General features: G+C 48.6%; 2 protein-coding genes across 2 annotated transcripts in view; both read left to right on the forward strand.

Moving 5' to 3' along the window:
• LOC149345717 (uncharacterized) overlaps nt 1–23,556 on the forward strand; it is a 77,826-nt gene that overhangs the window by 7,081 nt on the left and 47,189 nt on the right. Inside the window, exons 4-5 of the mRNA XM_089586214.1 lie at nt 817–1,021; nt 14,463–14,511. Of these exons, the coding sequence (XP_089442340.1) occupies nt 817–1,021; nt 14,463–14,511 (254 nt within the window). The remainder of the gene's footprint in view (nt 1–816; nt 1,022–14,462; nt 14,512–23,556) is intronic.
• On the forward strand, nt 3,124–9,861 carry LOC149345718 (uncharacterized). Its single transcript, XM_089586208.1, has 2 exons — nt 3,124–7,813; nt 8,442–9,861. Exon 1 carries the CDS (start codon nt 5,183–5,185, stop codon nt 7,253–7,255), a length of 2,073 nt encoding a protein of 690 aa, XP_089442334.1. The 5' UTR covers nt 3,124–5,182; the 3' UTR covers nt 7,256–7,813; nt 8,442–9,861.

Genomic DNA, 23,556 nt, shown 5'->3' on the forward strand with positions numbered 1-23,556 from the left:
TGCGCGGGCCCGCCGTCCCGTAACAATATATCGGCGGACACGTGAACCACACCATTAGGGAACGGAGGAAGGTAGGAGTGAAAAGAAAAATAGAGAAAGAGGTGTCGTAGTGGAGGGCTCCGGAATAATTTCGACCGCCTGGGGATCTTTAACGTGGTCATCGAACAGCACACGGGCGCCTCTTGCGTTTCGCCTCGATTGGAACGCGGCCGCCGCGGTCGGGTTCGGTTTGGTTTGGTTTGGTTTATGGGGTTTAACGTCCCAAAGCGACTAAGGCTATGAGAGAGGCCTTAGTGGAGGGCTCCGGAAATTTCGACCACCTGGGGTTCTTTAACGTGCACTGACATCGCACAGTACACGTGCCTCTAGAATGTCTCCTCCAAAGAAATTCAACCGCCGCAGCCGGGATCGAACCCGCGTCTTTCGGGTCAGCAGCCGAGCACCATAGCCACCGCGGCGAACCCGGGTACTCCGGCTCGGAAGACGAGCGCCTTACCAGTGAGCCACCGCGGCGGGTAAATTCCTGGATGAGCCTGATATGATTTTCGTTGCAGTAAACGCGACTGAACTTTTTGTGTCTTGAGGTATTTATTAAAAAGGTATAAAAGGCATCTATTAAAAAGGTATAAAAGACATCTCTCCATCCGCAACCGCTATGTACAGGGACAGTGTACAGCCTGTGTGCCAACCCATTAGTATAAAATGGGAAAAGTGCGAGATGTAACGGCTCATTTAGAGTCCGACCAAACTTTATATTAATTCTCAGTTGCTTAGGCGCTTCTAGCAACAAATATCAATCCTCAACCAACAATGCAGGTACCGGCTGGCGCTTGTTCATAATGAAAAAGAATACACCAAAATAGAAATCAAAGGAAGCTACATCTTTCCTTCGGTCGGCGTCATTGAAATGGGAATTTCCAACGACACTAAAATGAACCGGCTTCCACTCAACTTCGAAGAAAATTCATGGAATGAATGGATCCTTATAGTACACGTCGATGGCGGGCTTAAGGAAGTTCAGGTAAGGATTCCTATGTCTCTTTTTCGAAATACATTTCCTGGTTGGGACATACATTGAAGGGGCACTGGATGTCTTGTCATGCGACAGCCCTTTCATGAAGATCACTGCAATTTAGTTTCAAAGAAGGAGCATGCCCCGTCAGGGGGCACTGTTTCTGTATCGTATTCGGGTGCTTATTTGTGGCCACAGGACAAGAAAGCCGCATTTGTTATTGAGAAAATTGGGCTTTTTTTCAAATCAGTTTGTTCTCACTCGATTACATCTATCGGCGTCAAGAGCACCGAAAATCAGTAATCACTCTTTGGAAGTGAATCAAACTGTAGCGTATTCCTACAGAACCGCCTAAAAGGTGTTAAATTTCGTCTAGAGATTAATCCCAAAAAGCACAGATACGAATGGGCTGCAACCTCTTGGAGGATGTTGTCCAACTTCACTGCTTATTGTAAATCACAAAACAGTATCCAGGGTTCTGCCATACCGTCTGCAGAATGTTGTAATGAACTTCACCTTAAATTTCGTCGAAAGATTAATCCCAAAAAGCACAGATATAAATGGCCTGAAAGTTGTTGGAGGATACAACTTCACTGCTTATTGTAAATCTTCAACATATTATCTAGGGTTCTGCGATATCATCTGCAGATTGTTGTAATGAATTTCATTGGCTATCATCTAGTGTCTGCATTCGAGGCAGCAGTATCCAAACCCATATACAACGCTCTTGGTTGGAGGCAGCAGCAGATGCGGCTGGACAAGTAGGAAACAGTGAGATTGTCCTTCCTAAGATGTTTTTCAAAGTTCGTCATGAATCATTTTCTACAGACTTAGAGCTTGCACACATCGGCGAACTCTTCTTAAGTGGAGAAGGGTAATTTAGGCTGATCGTAGGCTGATCGTTAATCAAGAACTTATCAAACCTACACCAAGGGGAAGATTTTTACGCAAGGTCGTTCAGTAAAGCCTTTGTGGTTCGCTCCATATCATGTGTAACCTTTCCAAAGTATTAATAATTTTCTGTCTATTGTTTCGAGCTAGCTCCATAACAACCAAACATTTCAACCTAATATACTGGTATAAGTTTAACAGCATTCAAGAAGGTCCTACCGAATAGGCTGGGGCTCTTTCTTTTATGCACGCCCTCTAAAAAAACTATCCCTACACCTCTCATAAACGAGGTAACTATGATACATCCTTATTATCTCGCATCAAACATCCCACACCTTCGAACCCCTCCTTACTCGCACTATTCTGCCTCGCGCCGTATTGATAAACAAAGCTTCGAAACTTAGGATAAAAAACAGCGCAAACGGGGACGAAGCAGAGAGAGGGACACGACGCTGACTAACAACCAAGTTTTATTGCACGTTCACAGGTTAAATACCACTCGTTCGTGCAAAAAAGGAAGGAAAAAGAAGAAAAAAGAGAAAGAGGGAAGGCGTGATAAACGAAAAACCACGTGGCATGAGATTATGCATTCATGCATAGATCGTCAATTTCGCTGTCGCGAAGTGAAATGGAAGGGATGCTGACGCACTCTTCACCATTTTGCCGAATGTTGATGGCTTCTTCAATTTCTCTCGTCGGTTGGTCTGGGTAGGTAGATATGATTGTGGTGTTGCCAAGTTGGGGAGCACATTCATGCTCTCGGCAATGTCTTGCCAGTTCACTGCTGATGGCGCCTTTCAAAGATCTTTTATGCTCTTGCAGCCTTTCATTTAAACAGCGGCCTGTTTGGCCGATGTAGGTGTGCCCGCATGACAGTGGTATCTGATAGACGACGTTTTTAATGCATTTCACGTGCATATTCTTGTGCTTCTTTTGGAACTGCTTCCTTCCCGTTCGCTCACTATTTACCTTGGCACACATGTTCCTTAACTTGTTAGGTGCTGACATCAGCACTTTTACGCCAACGTTTTCGCCTACCTTCTTGAGGCATGTTGGGGAGGAGGGATAACCGCAAACTTGACAGGACTGAAGATCGAGAAGAGGACAGGACGCTCGTCCTGTCCTCTTCTCGATCTTCAGTCCTGTCAAGTTTGCGGTTATTCCTCCTCCCCAACATGTCTGACCAACTGGCCCAAAGCTTCCCCTTGTGGAACCTTCTTGAGGTTGTGTGAAAAGCCATGAATGTATGGAATTACTGCATACGGCTTCCTTTCTTGTGATGTGGCCTTGATATTTTTCCTGCCTCTAAGCTCTTGCAGTACTCCTTCTGCGACACTGGACAGTAGCTGCGTCGGGTAACCTGCTGCTTCCAGCCGACAAATTTGGGCGTCGAAACTAGCTTGTACTTCATGGTGGCAAGATCTTGTCAATGCGGCTTTCATTGCTGCTTTCACTATTCCCCGTTTGCTGATCTTGGAGTGGGCTGTGGTGTAAGGAAGCAGTCCCTTTTTGCTTCGTGGTCCGTACCGCCAACAAACATGACTGTCTAAAAAGGTTAGCGTCAACTCAAGGAATCGCAGAACGTTGTTTTCTGGGAGTTCGCTCGTTATTTCTAGTCCTTTTAGTTCTTCTTTGAAAACGTCAATGATTTGGCCAACGTGCTGTTGATGTATTGCTGTCTCGTCCTCTTTATAAAGATATAGATAGTCATCTACATAACGGAACACCTTGATGATGCTTGTCACTTGAATAGCAGTCATAAGACTTCTGTCAATACGCGCCAGAAACAAATCACTCAGAATGGGGGCGAGCGAAGACCCGATGCATATCCCCTCCCACTGAATGTAAAAACTACCCTTATGACTGATGATGGTGGACTGTAAGTAGCTCGTTAATAATTCCATAAAATTTCCTTTCGGCAGGCCGCAAGAGTTCGGAAATTTCACCACGCCGTGTCGGTCAATGCATTCTTCGACTTCTCTGCACACCAAATTCTGCGGGAGCGAGTAGTACAAGTCTTTTACATCTATCGATAAGCCACTCACGTTGGGCTGACAGGCACCCTGAAGAAAGTCGTCCACGCTTTGAGGCTTGCGTATCAGGAACGGGTCGTCCACCGTGAGTTCGGTGAGGGCCCGTTGCAAAAAACTGCCCACAATGCTCTGCCAGGTTCTTTTTTCCGACACAATGGCTCTGAAAGGACACTCTTCTTTGTGAGTTTTGGCTGTGAAGAAGACTGTCAGACTTGTCTCTTCGCACTTGCTTATGGCAGAGGCCATCTTCGTCAGGCCCATATCCTCGCACATCGTCAACACTTTTTTCTTCAATCTCGCCGGTTTCACACCTACCAGCTCCTTGAAGTTGTCTGACACTGCCTTGTCCGCTTTATCGTTGTACACATGAGGTGAGGCTAGGACAAATCCTCCTTCCTTGTCCGACTGCAGTAGCCGCAGGTCAGCTTCATGCAGGGTGTAGTGCCGGCGCCCACATTTCGCTGGCGGGCCTGTCTAAACCAGCGCTGCGCGCCCGCCGGCGCTCAAAGCAGGCCCAGACTTTCTCGGACAAGTCGCGACATGCAGCGTGACTCATCCGGCCGCCGCGGCGCCGACACGGACCCTTCCTCCTCTCCTCCTCTCCGTCGGTGCGAACCCCTCCGACGCTCGCCGGCTCTCGACCATTGGTCTAATTTGAACGGTGGCCAGTGATTGGAGGATTTGAACGGCTGGCTGCCGTAACCGTTACCAGCGGCTATAAAAATGGAGCCGCGCTGAACCCGCGCAGCAGACGGGCAGCAGAAGAGCCAACGCGGCGGAGCTACGCTCTCCGCCGGGGCCGCCCTTCTTTGTGCTAGCCCGTGGTGGTCTTGGCCCTTGTATCATGTAAAAGCCCTTGTACATACTGTACATAAAAGTATCTTTGACTCACCGTTGCCTCGACCGTTTCCTGGCTCGGACTCCCAGTCCCAACAGTGGATGGCAGCTGCGGGATCGACCGGCGTCAGCTACCTCGGCGCGGTGAGTGCCTGATGTTTTCCCCTCAATTCGCCAGACTGCTCTAGCACAGGTCACTGTAGTTTAGAGTAGGGCTGTGTATTGCACTGGAGAGAGCTTTGCTGTTTCGAGCCAAGTCGGAGCGCTTTGAAACGAAAGCTGGTGCAGAGGGAGTAAACGAGGCGTTGTTGGAAAGAATTACTTGCGCGTGTCATGCTAGTAGCGCTATAGTAGTGAACGGCAAGGGAATTCTAAGAAAAGGGCAAACTACAAGAGGCTATTGTGCGCGATGGAGAACTTCAAAGTGAAGGAACTCAACGAAATTTGTGAAGAGTTGGGCATTGATTTGGGCCCCGCAAAACGAAAGCATGTGATTCTTGAGATCATGCGGGGAGAGGAAGTAACGGCTGAGGAAGCCAATGAGGCCTTGGATGAGATCAAAGAACGCCGTGAGCGCGAGGAGGCCAAAAGACTCCGTGAGCGCGAAGAGGCAGAAAAACAGAGGCAGCTTCAGAATAAACGACGTGCTCGCGCTAAGAAACTGATGGACCTGGAGCTTGAAGCACACGAGATCTTTTATGAGAGAGATAGAACATTGTCCGCTCTGCATGAGACCAACGGTCAGCAGCTGAGAGACAGGCCGCAGCCCTTCGTGATCGCCGAAGATATGGCGAAATATCTTGCGGAGTTCGAGCGCGTCTGCGAGAGAAAGAGCGTTGAGCGGAATGGTTGGGCACAGAAGTTGTTAGCCATGCTTTCCAGCGAAGCGCATAACGTTTTCAAGCGCCTGTTGGACGGCGGCTTGGCGGACTATGATGAGCTGAAAAGCTTCTTACTGACGAGATATAACGTGTCACCACTGGACCTTCGCCAAAAGTACCTGCGAGAGAATAGCACCCCATCGTTTTACGATTTTCCCTACCAGTTTAAAGCCGACATTTTAGAATGGCTCGAAAATGCGGAAGGTTTGGAAGATCGTGACGCAGAGGTAGAGTGCGCAGCTGTAGAGCAGAGCTGCCAGTGCGGCACAGAGGAACGTAGTCCGTACTTGGCAGATGTAACTGCTGCGGTAACAGTGGGAATTGCCCCGCATTCGCCAACCGAGAAAACCTCTATACCATCGGATAAGGTAGTCACAGCATCGGACGATGCACTTAAAGACGTCTCGCCCATTGAAATTGTGGCGCAGTTACCCGAAAGCGAATCTCCTAGCGCGTCGAAAGCAGGAGAAGTTGCCGAACAGGGCAGAGAGGACGTCCGTCTGGACATTAATGAAAACGCCTGCGCCGACGCAAGCGAAGTAAACGAGGACTGCACACCGTGTTGTGCAGCGCATTCAACAGAAATGCAGAAACCTGAGACTTCCGATCAACGGATGCGGACGCATATAGAGTTTGCGGACGCTGAGTTGTGCGCTAGTGTTTGCAGCGAGCGATGCGAAACAAGTCCCGTGCTTTCGCACTGCTCTGAGCTTTGCGACTTTCCAGAAAGCAGCTGCAGTAGCGGGAACACCGCGACTGAGTGCAGAGCCGACACTCATCCGCTATCAGCTGAAACGCGCCAGGAGCACGACGCGAGCTGCGTGTCAACGCTAATGTCGGGAGAAAACACTGGTTCGTCCGCGCCTGTAGAAGCTAAGGTGCTGGACGACAGTGGAGAACAGAACCTTCCAGACGACATGGGGGCTGTAGATGCCGTTCCATCCGAGATAGATGAGGACAAATGTGCACTCGTAGAGGCTGACGAGGAAGAGCACAGTTTGGAGGAACGTAATAAAGGCGCTAGAGACAGGTCTGATCTAGGTAGCGCACATGAGTCGGCTGAGAATCATAGTGACATTTTCAGAGAACAGGAACCTAGGCGACGAAAGCAGCATGTGCTTCCTCAGGAGAAAATGATAGAAAAGCACGAGAAAGAAAGCTGCAACCGGAAGGAAAGTAACAGCCACTTCCGAAAAGTGAGCTATCACCACAAGGTGACCGACAAACAGTGCTGCCGCCGAAAGGACAGTCTAGGCAAGCTCGAGAGAGAGAGCTGTCACCGAAAGACGATGAAAGGCAGGCAAAAGAAAGAGTGGTGCCGCCGAGAGATGAAAGGCAGGCATAAGAAAGACTGGCGCTGCCGAAAAGAGAGAAAGGGCAAGCGCGTGGAGACGGGTTGCCACCATCGGAAGCGCCAACGTCGCCGGCAAAATGACTCTAGTAAAGTCAGTCACTTTGTTAGCCCTGAAACTAGAGTCAGAGTCAGAGCTAACGAAGTGTTCGAGGCGTCGCTATCGCGCAAAGCGAAGCGCATCAGTGTGTCGAGGCACATAGATCTGAGCAGTCGAATAAACTGCAAAAAGAAATCGTACAAACATTAGCGCGGAAAAGTGCACCAAGGCAGCAAACCGAGATTAAAGAGAGCGCTGCCCGGGAAGCGAAAAATTAAGGAGCGGGACAAGCGCAAATCTTGTCGTCAGCACAGAGAGAGCGAGACGCGCAAAGGCACGTGCCCTCATGCAGGCTCTCGCTTTCTGCTGCATTCACGGGAGAAACCGCGCTCCCATAGAAAGCGGCACGCGCGCGGAAGGAAAGCGCGTGTACGGCTCAAAGAGCGAAAGATTGTACGAGGCCGCAGTGACAGGGGCAAGAAAATTTGCAAGAAACCGTCTAAGCGCCCGGCCAAGCACGGTTTTAGCGATGAAAAGCCGCGTGTCAGGATAACGCTATTCGGTAGGCGTGAAATCAAAAGGCCGTGTAGATACGAACCTCACATTCAGCGGAGAGGCAAAAAGGTGCGCGAGAAATTGAAGACTCGTGGGTCTCACTTGCCACCACGAACAAAGAGAAAGAAAGAACGGTCCCATCGGAAGCGTTGCGCACTCGCTATGGGACGTCGCGACTGGCGCGCGAAGCGCAAAGAAAGGGACAAGTCGCAAGTGAGTGAAACCGAATCGCTCTCGTACTGTACCTCCCCTAGAAACTGGAAAGACAAGTACAGAGAGAGAGAAAAGCGCGTATACCGCGAAAGAGGCAGAGATATTAGCTACCACGGTAGTAGAGAGAGAGAAAAGCGCAGCTACAGCGAAAGAGGCTCAGTCATTAGCTTCCGCTGTAGAGGGTGTCGTTTACCGTCCGTTAGAAGCGAGGAAAACGCGAACGTAGACGCACTAAGCGTGTGTTCTAAGCAAGGCTGTCTTCGCCTCCTCGTGACCTACATTTCGTCTCTTCGCGAACAGCTGTTAAGTTCGCTCGTAGATCCGGGAAAAATTTATGTCCTCATTTGTGGCCTCAGCTGAGTGGTCTTCTGGCCGAGTGATCTCAAGAGAGCGAATTTATTTTGCATTCATTTCATTATGTGTGTGACATGTGTTTGACACTTTGAGTTTATTGCTTTAGAGTTCTTGTATCCCACAGGTGTCTCTTGTAGAAGAGGGAACAAAAAGGGGACCGAAATATAGCCAGCAGAGTTTTTTGACTTTTAAGTCTGGTGTATTGACGGGTGACGGAAGGCACTTGCTCGTGTTGGGTGTTGCCTGTTGTCGGTCGGTTCTTCGCAACATACAGAACGATCAACGACCGATGCTGAGAAGCAAGCTCTTCCGAAGGACCGAGCGAAGCTGATCCAGTCACCTGGGCGACAAAGCTGCGGAGCAGTGATCCTGTCCTGACGAGCGGGACCCGTTCTCGGAAAGGAGCCTGGAGCTACCTGCGGCTGAACACCGGACGAGAACTTGGAGGAGCCTGGCGTACGAGCGCGCCCCGCATCCGAGCCACGCGGAAGTAGCTCGTCTTCGTGGCGCATTGTCTGGCGGCGGTGGTGCTGTAGTGCCGGCGCCCACATTTCGCTGGCGGGCCTGTCTAAACCAGCGCTGCGCGCCCGCCGGCGCTCAAAGCAGGCCCAGACTTTCTCGGACAAGTCGCGACATGCAGCGTGACTCATCCGGCCGCCGCGGCGCCGACACGGACCCTTCCTCCTCTCCTCCTCTCCGTCGGTGCGAACTCCTCCCACGCTCGCCGGCTCTCGACCATTGGTCTAATTTGAACGGTGGCCAGTGATTGGAGGATTTGAACGGCTGGCTGCCGTAACCGTTACCAGCGGTTATAAAAACGGAGCAGCGCTGAACCCGCGCAGCAGACGGGCAGCAGAAGAGCCAACACGGCGGAGCTACGCTCGCCGCCGGGGCCGCCCTTCTTTGTGCTAGCCCGTGGTGCTCTTGGCCCTTGTATCATGGAAAAGCCCTTGTACATACTGTACATAAACGTCCTTTTACTCACCGTCGCCTCGACCGTTTCCTGGCTCGGACTCCCAAACCCAACAGTGGTGGCAGAAGTGGGATGCCCCAGTCCCAACAAGGGTCGTCACCGTTGACCTCAGAAGGTCAAGGCCCGCTTGAGGCTGTCTTCTGGGAAGGCACTCCACTGCGCTGTCAATGCACCTGTCTCCACCGCCATTCTTTGCCTTGGATGCCACGCTCCTCACAAGTCCCAAGAGCTCGGTCTTGTTAGGGCGTGGGGGAACGCAAAACTTGGGTCCCATGTTCAACAACCTCGTCGTCGTGTCGGGTGCTGACGCATCACCTAAGACCACCAACTCCTGACCTTGAGGTTGGGAAGGCCGCTGTTTCTTCTTCGGGAGCTGCTGTAAAGTTTGGTGCCAAAGGATATCCGCCGTTTGGTTGGCTACACGACGATCTTGGCGATAGCGGCTGCGGCCGCATCCATCTGCGGAACAGTTCAGGTTCACCGCTAGCAAGCAGTCAGAGTAAAACCGGGCTTGTCTCCACGCTTCTGAACGAAGAATCCGGCAAACTCTCCTGGCGTGGCCTTCTGACGGTGCCAGGCCTCCGAAGAGCACTGCCACATCGGGTGGAACAAATGAAGTCCGTATGGAAAAACTGTAGAGCCGGGCTCTGCTAGTTGCCCATGAAACTGGGTTGACATAGAAAGAACGAGGGTGAAACACTGAAGGGTAAAGGAAAGTGCCCGTTGAACTAGAAGGGTACCTCAAAAGGGTGGAAATTTGGGCTGGTTGGTGCATGATCTTAGGATAAAAACAGCGCAAACGGGGACGAAGCAGAGAGAGGGACACGACGCTGACTAACAACCAAGTTTTATTGCACGTTCACAGGTTCCATACATTCATGGCTTTTCACACAACCTCAAGAAGGTAGGCGAAAACGTTGGCGTAAAAGTGCTGATGTCAGCACCTAACAAGTTAAGGAACATGTGTGCCAAGGTAAATAGTGAGCGAACGGGAAGGAAGCGGTGCCAAAAGAAGCACAAGAATATGCACGTGAAATGCATTAAAAACGTCGTCTATCAGATACCACTGTCATGCGGGCACACCTACATCGGCCAAACAGGCCGCTGTTTAAATGAAAGGCTGCAAGAGCATAAAAGATCTTTGAAAGGCGCCATCAGCAGTGAACTGGCAAGACATTGCCGAGAGCATGAATGTGCTCCCCAACTTGGCAACACCACAATCATATCTACCTACCCGGACCAACGGACGAGAGAAATTGAAGAAGCCATCAACATTCGGCAAAATGGTGAAGAGTGCGTCAGCATCCCTTCCATTTCACTTCGCGACAGCGAAATTGACTATCTATGCATGAATGCATAATCTCATGCCACGTGGTTTTTCGTTTATCACGCCTTCCCTCTTTCTCTTTTTTCTTCTTTTTCCTTCCTTTTTTGCACGAACGAGTGGTATTTAACCTGTGAACGTGCAATAAAACTTGGTTGTTAGTCAGCGTCGTGTCCCTCTCTCTGCTTCGTCCCCGTTTGCGCTGTTTTTTATCCTAAGATCATGCACCAACCAGCCCAAATTTCCACCCTTTTAAAGCTTCGAAAGATGCTTCTGACACCTTCACCGTCTTCCTTGATAGTTCGTCTTTTTTTTTTTTTTACATGCCGAGAGTATGAGACCTATACACAGCCTGTCCTCGTCGCCACTACAAAGAGGTAACCCGACGAACTCGGTTCGATGACCTGCCCACGAAAAATCAGCCGGGCCGCGGGCAGGAGACGTTGCTCACTTAGGCGCAAATCCCTCGCGTGTGTTCTTGCCCACAAATTTGTCACGGCGTAGCCCATTTCTTTCCTAACACTTCCATCTGTCCACTCACAGGAAGTTTGTGACCCCCCTCCCGCTCCATCAAAAATAAAGCGCCCGGTTTTGTATATTCATCGCCGCCTGGTTCATTTGCGCAGCGGCGCCCATCTTTCTTTTTTTTTCTTTTTAGACACGTGTCGTTGCCGCGTAACCAATGTCCCCCCCCTCCCCCGCATTCCTCCCATTTTCTCTGGTTGCACCGTTTCCTTTTTTTTTCCTTTACCCCCCCCCCCCCCCCCCTTTCTTGTCTCTATCTGCTCCCATCACGACCCCTTTTTATTTATTTATTTTTCCAGTGCTTGCTGCTGTTCGTGTGTTACCTTTCTTTTCGCCCACTTCTGCAGCTCACAATCCTTTAAAACATGCTACCACTGCAGTCCTGAACAGTAAATGTGTTTCGAGAAGTGCCTGCCCCACTCAAACTGTTCCATGGAGAAGCCAACGGAAGCTACTTTGGTAACCCCTCCCCCCTATACATATACAGGGTGTTTCACCTAAGACTTTCTGCAATTTTTAAAAATAAGCTATTTGAATTAGATGCGCGCTTTTTCAGGCATAGCATTGTCAGTGGTGTAGTACATCATAATTCAACTAAGACGTGCTAACTAGCAGGCGTGTTAACCAATATTTAATAGTTAACTTTTAAACTATTACCGTTGGGCTCCTTAATTATTGAGAGGCATGTAGCCCACCGTAAGTAATGTCCATATCCGTTTTTGAAATTTCGAGAACGTGATTATCCTCGGCGCTGTGGCCCAACAAATTTCGCCTACATCGCGCCAAAATACATGCGGTTTGAGAAGCTTGCAGGCAAAGCAACCTCTCCAGTGAACCCAACTCGTCGAAATAGCCAAAATTTGTTGGGCCACAGCGCCGAGGATAATCGCGTTCTCGAAATTCTAAAAACGGATATGGACATTACTTACGGTGGGCTACATGCCTCTCAATAATTAAGGAGCCCAACGGTAATAGTTTAAAAGTTAACTATTAAATATTGGTTAATAAGCCTGCTAGGTAGCACATCTTTGCTGCATATAATGTACTACACCACTGACAATGCTATGCCAGAAAAGCGCGCATCTAATTCAAATAGCTTATTTTTAAAAATTGCAGAAAGTCTTAGGTGAAACACCCTGTATATATATATATTGCCGCGAATCTTTGTAGCGTTTGTTTGTTGTGTTTATTTGTTCATGCTTCAAGGCTGACGGCACGCTGCTTTATCGCTTCGTTTGTGACGCAAGGCGCGCCTAGAATTATCTCGATTGATCGCAACCGGACGGAGCCGTTTCTAGTTTGCGCCAGAATGTTCTAGTAACTTTTAAAGCTTTATCTCGAAGTTTCGCTATCAGCTTTGAAAAGAGTACGGCCGACAGCGGCGGTCATTCTGTTCGACGACCGCCGAGCACGCTTGTTGCTACGCCGCCGCCGAGTGATTAAATTCTTTGCGGGCGCAAGTCAGCCCGAATAAAGAGTATCGTTTCGAAGACGTTCTCGCTGTTTTCCTGTTCGCCGTAGTGCAGTCACCACTACGTGACAATATATATATATATATATATATATATATATATATATATATATATATATATATATATATATAAGTAGCAGATCTCAACGTTCAATGGGCCATAAAGACTTCTGAATGAAGGGGTCACAACTTTCCGACGATGTTCGTTTATTACCAAGAACAGTTTCAGACGGAGGACCGTCTTTCGGGAGGGTATCATCATGAGGGTATTATATATATATATATATGTAAGATAAATTCACCAGAAATTGAAAAACATAACGTGATTCATTCACGACCTTTCGGCTTGAGGACCAGCCTTTTTCGAGTGTATTACAGTATTCGAAACAAGCCGCTTTTATAGCATCCGCGAGGTACAGGAAACAGCGTAAAGCACAAATGCACACAATGGTGAAGGGGGCGGGGGTGGGGGGGGATGAAAAAAGAGGCGAGAAAGGAGAAAAAAAGAATTGGTTGGTTGGTTTGTGGGGTTTAACGTCCCAAAGCGACTGAGGCTATGAGAGACGCCGTAGTGAAGGGCTCCGGAAATTTCGACCACCTGGGGTTCTTTAACGTGCACTGACATCGCACAGCACACGGGCCTCGAATTTCTCCTCCAAAGAAATTCAACCGCCGCGGCCGGGATCGAACCCGCGTCTTTCGGGCCAGCAGCCGAGCACCATAGCCACTGAGCCACCGCGGCGGCAAAAAAAAATTGGTGTCTAAAGAATTGGTGTCTACTTGAAGAGGCGATCCTCTAAGGTGGATGTAGGTGTTCGGAAGGAGGGAACTACAGAAAATGAAAGGGAGGAAAGGACAATTTCTTTCCCCCCTACTTCATGGCTTTCTTAGAAAGACAAGGGAGTGCCCCTCAAGGTGTCGCTCATTACCCCATGTCGGCGGCAAGCGTGAAGCGCTTGGCAGGTGCACAGCGAGGAGACAACATTTCAGGAGAAAGTAGTAGGCATGGGGGTCAACAGAAATGTGAAAGGAACACCTCCGAAAAAAGAAATAGAAGAAAGAAAAAACGGTACTGCATTATTTTTTCTGAGTGATGACAACACAAGTGCTCACGAACAACTGAAAAAATTTATTGAAAGCACAAAATATTAGAAAAAACCAACGGTTACAAGCACAGTCCAGAACAACGTTACAAAGGCGCCTGGCAATAACACGTGTTAAAGCACCACAAATCTACCTGCTATCATGAGTTTTATGGTCATTCAAGATAATCAGCCTCGGCGTCAAGTAGCAGCAATGATAGCGAACTCACGCATTCATCGGCCGACTTCCTTGTACGGAAGGCCTCCATGACCTTCCGGGAAGCCTTATCTTTATTTTTCAAGATAACGCGCATTTCTTTGAACAATGGGGCACACTTGTGGCTTTTGACATGTTTTAACATGAATACATGCTGATGTGTTCAAAGGAAGGCCTCTAGAATTTCGCCTCCATCGAAATTTGACCGCCGTGGCTGGGATCGAACCCGCGTCTTTCAGGTCAGCAGCCGAGCACCATAACCACTGAGCCGCCCACGGCGGGGTGATATTTTTGGGAGTTTGCATTTCGTTGCATTTCAATTTTGCAATGTATTCTTTCGCCAAAGCCCTGAAATAACTTGATTACAAACTCTTCTTCCTGAATTGTGTTTTTATTCAATCTAGCAAGTTCACAATGTCCGCTTTCCCATGAAATGAAATTGTAGAGAAAGCGATGACACATCTCACATCTCTAATAACGTCAACGACTGTGTCTCATAATTCTAACCATTCAAAAAATTGGCGCCTGCCAGCGAATTACGTTTTTTTGTTTTATGTGGTAAAACACGAAGTATTTTTCAAAGTGCGAAACAGTAGTTGAGCTAATGTAAAGCTTTTATGGGTTCTCTAATAACATTTGCGCATTGACAGAGGAGATTAAATTATTGTTTTACGTGATTTACATTTTTCTTCAATTTTTTCAGTATATCTTCAATGAAAAATTGGTTTTAAAAGAGCCGTTTCCTTACGATGGTGAGTACACTCTTTAAGAAGAACCTTTTCATGTCTTATAAAATGACAAAGTCCTTGATTTATGCCATTTTAGAACTATATAATTATACTTAGACGCCTTTCAGCAATTGCACAGAGGTGGGGAATTACATAGGCTCGGAAATTATGTCGTTGAGGAGAAGTGCTTGCGTAGTAGAAAATAATACAACACAAACGGGAGCAGTTAGCGCTGAAAAAAGTTATTTTAAATGATAAAAGTTTGAAAGCAATAGCACATAACAAACAATCATAACTGCAACGTAAAATGTTGCATAAGCACAACTTTCTCCACTTGAAAAAACGAATCTACGCCATATTTGTCATTCACATCACGATTACGTATCGTATTTTCTCGTCAGCTGAGGTAGACAGGGTACAATGTCCACGTTTCTAGGCGGCGAATTCTCGCTTGAGGATGTATGACTGGAAGGATATGATTGTTCACATGAGAGGACTCGACGTTCGGCGAACTGCACACCTCTTAGAGCACAAGAGCTTCTGAGGATTGGGGAGATTGGTCTCCCCATCGTGGAACATTCAGGAGCTTTTGAGTCGCCGTAGGAGTCCACTACACATCTCCATGTATCCAAAGGATCGTGCAGTAATGGCAAAGGTATGTAATCGCGTTCACCATACACTGTTAATCCGTTTCCACCTTGTTTCGAAAGGTCAAGTTCCGTACCTTGAAGCGACATTCCGAACCGACAACGTTCCAGTTAGATTGAAAAAGTTCTATATACAACACACAGTTCCACATACATGTTTCTAAAACGCCATGTTCCTTATAGAGACCGCGCGGAATCGCGACCTAGTCGACGGCTTCACTGCCACACTGTTAATCTGGTTCCACACAAGTTCCTGTTCGTAACTGGAACCTAATGGAACTTTTTAAAAATTTCCACTTATATAAGTGGAACCGACGTTCCAGATAGACAACTATGTAAATTTGTTGTATAGAGCTCCAGTTAAATGGGGAAGGTTTTATGTGGAACACGAAGCTCAACATACATGCAGTTGGAACACATGTTGCAAATACGCACAGCTCGCGAGTCTCGACCTAATCGACGGGTCACGGATCGGCGCAGCGGCACGACAGGGATGCTCAATTCTGCTGATTGTTCAGCGTCCTCACATTGCGTGTTTAGGAGACTATGGACACTTACCCGAAGGTATGTTAAATAGTAGTTGAAGTTTACGAAAAGAACCCTTTGCACGAAGCACACATTTCCGTGAATGACGTTGCTTGGCCCAAGATAATGGGAGCAATCTCAGTAGCCAAATATGAAGCTACTTTATATATGGAGCAGTAGTGTTCACGTGATCACCTGCTGAAATTTACATGCACTGCTTCCTATGTTTAATGCAGGAAGGTCGTACATTGTGCTGTATTTAACCCTCAGCTCCGAAGCACCAACGACAACGATAGAAGAGAAGAACAACAGGAATTAGATGAACTACAATATGAAATATTCAGCATTATATTGTTTAGCACTAGTTAAAAGTCCCCTCTACGGCTGCGCCAGTTCAAATCCTCTCTTAAGATCTCGCAGAGGGAAATTACACAAAGGATGATTGTTGTAGGATTCTTGACATCTTGCAGATTCGAATTGCTCAATCACATTGCAAGAGGAGACTTCTGGAGAGGTTAACTTTTTATAACAATTAAAAGCACAAAGGAAGATACAAGCAAGGCGAAAACATATTTACACTTGACTGGCTCGTACTTCTACGTGACGAAACCAGCCCTCGGTCCTGCCGAAACAGCTGGTTTTAAAACATATGCCCCCGCCCTCGGTGGGGAGAATAACCAATCAGGTACTGTACAAACATCCACCCAATAACTTATTGGGGAAACGAAAGCATCACCAATCAGCAATTTGGTTTGGTTTGGTTTATGGGGTTTAACGTCCCAAAGCAACTAAGGCTATGAGAGACGCCGTAGTGGAGGGCTCCGGAAATTTGGACCACCTGGGGTTCTTTAACGTGCACTGACATCGCACAGTACACGGGCCTCTAGAATTTCTCCTCCAAAGAAATTCTAGCCGCCGCGGCCGGGATCGAACCCGCGTCTTTCGGTACAGCTGCCGAGCACCGTAACCGCTGAGCCACCGCGGCGGCAATCAGCAATTTGGAAAGGATAATCCAACCAATGAATGGTTGGGGAAATAAGGTAGCTCATCGCGACGCCGTACACATATGCACACTTTCCACCATCACGATTTCGGATAATTGTGCTTTCCTGCTGCGAGCTTCGCGAACACTCACTTTCCCAACGTCCGGTTGACCCAAAATCCAGGAAAGCCACTTCAATCCATCTGTTAAGCATCGTCGCTCCTCATGCCTGCAGCTAGCGTGGCCATATCCTGTTGACCGCGCTTCAAAGCACGCCGCTGCAGACATGGTACAAAAAGCCACGCACTGTGACGCGGGTCTGCCTCGCCGTAAACACGTGCACACAGGAGTCGACCTAACGACTCCGTCCATGAGGGGAGTTTGACGTCTCCTGTAATCCCCCGCCATTCGGCGGCCCCGTTCTCCCGCTGGGTTGACTGACCCCTTTCTGTGCGGTTGTGCGGAGGGCCCAGGAAAAGGAAAGTAATGGGCATTCCACTAACGCGAACCGGATGCGGCAAAACAAAGTACAGCACCGCGAACTCCACTCCTCCTAACCAAGAATGTCACACGGACACTTGTTGTCAGTGTGACATTAAAGTTCAGCCATGGTGTCCGACAACAAAAGTACATACACACGCACGCACACGTACGCCGGCTGTCCAGTCAGTCCACCAACACGCACACATGCGCCGGCTATCCAGTCAGTACACCAGCACGCACACATGCGCGCACACAGCGGATATTTCAACCCGCACACACAAGGCTGGAAACCAATCTGCACATTCCAGAATTCACCATGTCAGACCTGTACTCCAAAATTGGCCAGTTGGCTCCCAACCTCCTGCACCCCGAAATGGCTGTCGCAGGGTTTACTGATCAGAGTATCACTTCCAAACAAGTACATACAACCACGATCGGTTACTCTGCGCTGCGGTCGCTAGAAGAGGAACAAAACGATTGCTCATGCCTGATAATTACAGCTCTTCCTCGCATTCTAGGTGAGAGAGTGCATCAGCACATTTGTTTAGGGAACCCTTGATGTGTACAACCTCCAAGTCATACTTTTGCAAAGCTAGTGACAATCGCATCAACCGCGCACTAGTGGACGCTGAGCGGATGAGATCGGCGAGTAGGTTGCGGTCTGTTGCGACCCTCACTTTCACCCCGAAGAGCCACGTATCTAGTTTTCTCAGTGCCCACACGATTGCAAAAGCTTCTCTTTCAAAATGCTCACAAAAAAAAAACTAAGCACAAGTTCCCTCTTCTTTGTGTTCAGGGGTTAACGTTTCAGTCGCGCCCTTCGGGGTCGCGTTCGTCTGACCTTCCCTTCAGCTGCGGAAGCGTGACAAATGCAGTCGCCCCTCGCGTTAGTCACTCCCCGACCCCTGTCACCATTTCTGTACTCCGTCCAGACAGTGTGAAGGCCTCGGAAGCGCGTGCAGTGCAGAATCGTACTACACAATGGACTGTGAGCAAGACGATTGCCCGTCCCCCCTTTACATTTTGAGCTGGCTGCACGCCCCCCTTCTTGCCCGTCTTCTGACACCGCAGACGCAAACGAGTTTCCCGTGTTCTTGCCCGTAGCCTGGCGCGACAAACTTGCTGTAGGGGCTTTCGAAGTCGTCTTTTTCGCGGGATCGTACGACACCTTTTCGAAGAATCTCGCGGTTGAGTGCATGTGCAACCGGAATTCTTTTTTGCTTTTCCTCTCGTTATTCGAGAACTGACTGCATTTGTCTTAAGACAAGACGACTCTGCAATTTTTCCGCGTCGTGGCGTTTTTGTGGACTTGCCACCACATTTTCCCTTAGACGACGACTTCCCAGCAATTTTGTGGGGTTTGTTCTCTGACCTACTGACTGCATTTGTCTTAAGACAAGACGACTCTGCAATTTTTCCGCGTCGTGGCGTTTTTGTGGACTTGCCACCACATTTTCCCTTAGACGACGACTTCCTAGCAATTTTGTGGGGTTTGTTCTCTGACCTACCCGCACGCGTCGCACAATAAGAATCTACGGTCTGATACGCTATGCGGTTCCTTTCTTTAGGCTCTGGAACAACCTCTTCGCTCTTTACATCAGTGCCAGTTAGCACTGCTAAGCCTTTCCTTTCTTTTTGCTCCAGCAGTGGTGCGCTCTTTTCTACTTGCTGCGAGCCTCTCGCGTGCACCTAAGAATCAACAACCATATCTTTAGGTTTCCCCCACACACTAAGGGTGCACTTTTCTCCGAGTCGACTACGCACTGACTCCACCAAACCGACCTGCGGACATTTCACTGCCTCTGGGTTATGCGACCCACTACTTTGAGGATTGTCCTGTTGCATTTGCCAGTCTTCCTGACTGCCTTTGAGCGCACCTGGCTCATCCTTGAAATCAGCAGAAGAGGAAGCATCTTGAGACACTGTCGATTCCTGAGCTATGACGAAGGCTGCGGCTACTGTCGGCTCCGCATTCTCCTCTTCCTCAAATTCTACTGTGGCCTTCGATTCGTTTCCATCTAACCCATTTACGGTGCTCAATTCTAGCTCGAGAGCAGTCCTCTCGTGTGCCTCTTTCGTCTGCTCCTTTTAAGCTTGTTTTAGCAGCATATGCGTGTCTGCCGTCAGCAACGCTCCCTGGTTTAATTTCGATTGCATCTGTGCAAGTTTTATCTTTTCTTGCTCAATTACGAGCTTCAAATTCTCAATTTCAAGCAGCTTTTCTGCCTCCTCAATCTCCAAACGTCGCATCTTGCCCTCCCAACTATACCGCACGGCAGCCATCTCCATTTTCCGCGCTATCATTTATAGCACGAAAACACTACAGCGACATGGTGAATTCGGAGAAAGCAGAAAGGTCTCCTACCTCGCTGCTTGCTTTCCTATGCCACGGTAATCTCGCCGCCCCCCTTGACGACAGCGGGCTCCTCGATGCGGATGAGTTGAGCCCCGGATCTCACGGCAGCTCGCTGACTTGAACCTTCCTGATGATGTCGCCTTGCAGCTTGCAGTTTCTCGATGCGACAGCCTGGTTCATTAAACAGCTTGCTGACGTCGGCCTCGTTTGAATCGCTGGTCGCCTGGTTCTTTTCTTGAACCTCAACGTGGACGCCTGGTTCCTTCCGCAGCTCACGGACTTGGCACCTCCACAACACGTCGGTCGTCTGGCTCCTTCAGCTCCTCACTGACTTGAGCCTCCTACGTCCCGTTGAGATTTACCAGCAGTCTCCGAAGCTTCCAGCGTCGCTCTATGATGCTGACTCACGTTCCTTCTTTAGGACGTACCGCTCTGCAGCTAGTCCATCGACTTGATCTTCTGGCCCTCCGTCAGATACCTCGAGCAGAAAGACGTAGCAAGTCCTGTCGACTGCGCCAGTTAAAAGTCCCCTCTACGGCTGCGTCAGTTGAAATCCTCTCTTAAGATCTCGTAGAGGGAAATTACACAAAGGATGATTGTTGTAGGATTCTTGACGTCTTGCAGGTTCTAATTGCTCAATCACACTGCAAGAGGAGACTTCTGGAGAGGTTAACTTTTTATAACAATTAAAAGCACAAAGGAAGATACAAGCAAGGAGAAAACATATTTACACTTGACTGGCTTGTACTTCTACGTGACGAAACCAGCCCTCGGTACTGTACAAATATCCACCCAATAACTTATTGGGGAAAGGAAAACATCACCAATCAGCAATTTGGAAAGGATAATCCAACCAATGAATGATTGGGGAAAGAAGGTAGCTCATCGCGACACCGTACACATATGCACACTTTCCACCATCACGATTTCGGATAATTGTGCTTTCCTGCTGCGAGCTTCGCGAACACTCACTTTCCCAACGTCCGGTTGACCCAAAATCCAGGAAAGCCACTTCAATCCATCTGTTAAGCATCGTCGCTCCTTATGCCTGCAGCTAGCGTGGCCATATCCTGTTGACCGCGCTTCAAAGCACGCCGCTGCAGACATGGTACAAAAAGCCACGCACTGTGACGCGGGTCTGCCTCGCCGTAAACACGTGCACACAGGATGCGACCTAACGACTCCGTCCATGAGGGGAGTTTGACGTCTCCCGTAATCCCCCGCCATTCGGCGCCCCCCTTCTCCCGCTGGGTTGGCTGACCCCTTTCTGTGCGGTTGTACGGAGGGCCCAAGAAAAAGGAAACTAATGGGCATTCCACTATCGCGAACCGGATGCGGCAAAACAAAGTACAGCGCCAGGAACATCACTGCACTGTTATGGAGAATTTAGATCACGAACAAAAGAGGTGAAGTAGGGAAAACACATGCGTTGAATAATTTATTCTCTAGACAACACCTCTAAAACAACACAGCTGCATTTGCCGAACTTATGGTTGCCGAAAAGAAAAAAAAACTTTCCTTCAAAATCAAAATTCCAGCTATCATGCCTTTTTTCTAATTTTTACTTATACGAATCCCCACGCAGCTGTTCAAACCCATAGTCCAGTGAAGGGCCAAAATAGAAAATAAACAAAGCAGAAAGGGCAGACATTTTGGTAACTGTGCTGATATGTGTCTGCGTTCGAGTCACGTGAGAACCGTGACGTCATTGCCTGTATAAACGGACGGGCGTGTTTCGCTCTGGGCTTGGACACGGACCTTGTTGCTTCCCGATGCGTCTACGCTCGGTTGGAACGCTCACCCTGATAGCGGCCGGACGCCGCTACGACATGGTGTCAGAAGTGGGATCCGAACCCACGCCCAAATTCGTGGACCAGAACTTGAGTCGCCCTCCCCACAGTGGATCAAGCTCTAGGTTTTATAGCCGGTGCAAAGCTTTTTTCTAAACTGGACGCAAATTCTTGTTTCTATCAAGTACGCCTAAGCAAGGCCTCGGAGGAATTTACTACCTTCATTACTCCGTTCGGGCGGTACTGTTTCACCAGGTTACCTTTCGGAAATACTTAAGATACTGAGTATTTCCTGAAAAGAACGTCCGAAATCCTGGCAGGTATGCCTGGAGTCGTCAACGTAATGGACGATATTTTAGTCTTTGGAAACAATAAGCAACAACATGATTCTAGACTTGCAAATGTCTTGACCAGGTTGGCAGAATCCAATACTACGTTAAACAAATCCAAGTGTGTCTTCGGCGTTGAAAGGCTCACTTTTTTTAGGCCGTGTTGTAAGTGAGAAAGGCTCAAGAAACCGATGCAGTTTGCAAAGCCCTCCGATTTTTGTGTCGCCAAGGCTGGCCAGAAAGACCGAGGCTTCCTTCCCATCTCGCCCCTTATTGGCAAGAGCGCGCCTTTATAGTTGAAGACAACGGGTTGCTTTTAAAAGGAACCAGACTCGTAGTGCCTCAGTCCCTGAGAAAAGAAGTGCTATAAAAGTTGCACGACGGGCATCAAGGCATTTCTAGAAGCCGAGCATTGGGTAAAGAGTTGGTTTTGTGGCCAGGCCTTAGCGAACAGCTTGCGCAGCAGGTGAAAGATTGTGAAACTTGCGCGTGAAGTGCTACTCAGAATGCAGAGCCGTTGATGCCCACGGTTACTATGAATTTTGCATGGGAAAGAGTTGGTGTTGACTTGTGCGTTATCAATAATCGCCACTATTTAGTGCTGGTCGATTATCTGTCTCGCTACCCGGAAATTGCGCTTCTGCCTTCAACTACAGCTCTAACCGTTATAGAAAGGATGAAGAGCATTTTTGCTCATCATGGCATTCCGGAAATGGTAGTGACAGATAATGGACCAGAATTTTCATGCTTTGAGTTTGAAACTTTTCCTGTTGAGTATGGTTTCAGTCACGTGACTGTAAGCCCAAGGCACCCGCAAGATAATGGGGAAGTGCAAAGAATGGTGCAAACAATCATGCGTCCTGTACTTAAATTGAAAGGCCCCTACCTCGCACTTCTCGCATACAGGGCGACACCAGAAGTGCTGGGCTACAGACTTGCAGAAATCCTGATGGGTCGACGCCTAAGGACTCGCGTTCCGATGGCACCTCAGCTGCGGGGCCCATCACAGAGTAGAACGACTGATGTTATAGCTAAGGATCATTCGAATCGAAAATTGCAAGCGCGTTACTACAACAAACGTCGTCGTGCTAGGAATCTCATTCCGTTGAAGGTCGGTGATCCTTTGTGGGTTCAAGACTTGAAAACCAGGGCCACTGTAGTTTGTGCTGCAGCTACCCCGAGGTCCTTCGTAGTACGCACAGAACAAGGTGCTCTGTTGTGCCGTAATCGAGGAATGTTAAACCGCTTGCCAATTGTTGGGAAAGCAAAAGAAAGTTATGAGTTCCCCAATGAACATGCTCAGGAGGAGCCAGGTGTGTCAATCAGGGACGCGCCTGCCAGGGTAAACAGCTGTCCGGCCGAGGCAAAAGCCGAACGCCAGGTGTCTTCGGCTCCAATCACGGTGACCAGGTCGGGAAGAGAAGTTGGCCCTCTCGTTCGCTGAGTATATGATGAGTAACCTTTTGTGTGTGTGCGCGTTCGCGGGTTGAACCATGCGGAGTGTTTCTTTTTGTTGAACAGAACAAAGCTGTTGTTATCTGGTTGTTAAGTTCGCACATTTACCTGTCAAGTAGTTAGTGCCTCAAATGTGATAACGGGATTTCTGATGTTGTCCAAAAAGGGGGATGTGCTGATATGCGTCTGCGTTCAAGTCACGTGAGAACCGTGACGTCATTGCCTGTATACATTTGGCTGCAATAAACGGACGGGCGTCTTTCGCTCTGGGCTTCTACACGGACCTCACTGCTTCTCGATGCGTCTACGCTCGGTTGGAACGCTCACCCCGATAGAGGCCGGACGCGGCTACGACAGTAACGAGGTAGAAACATACGCAAACTCTAATATCGTAACAGTGCAATGTTCTTTCACGTGCTAATTACAACAAATATGAACCAACAGTTGCGAAAATCAAATAAAAAAAATGTTCATCAGCTAATAAGAACGGGGAACGGGCTAG

This window comes from Amblyomma mixtum, chromosome 4 (genome assembly GCF_055824585.1).
Source record: "Amblyomma mixtum isolate Tamu chromosome 4, ASM5582458v1, whole genome shotgun sequence".
NCBI lineage: Eukaryota > Metazoa > Arthropoda > Arachnida > Ixodida > Ixodidae > Amblyomma > Amblyomma mixtum.

What these genes read in the sequence shown, in the direction of transcription:
- LOC149345718 (XM_089586208.1), top strand. Translation starts at nt 5,183, where the DNA reads ATGGAGAACTTCAAAGTGAAGGAACTCAACGAAATTTGTGAAGAGTTG.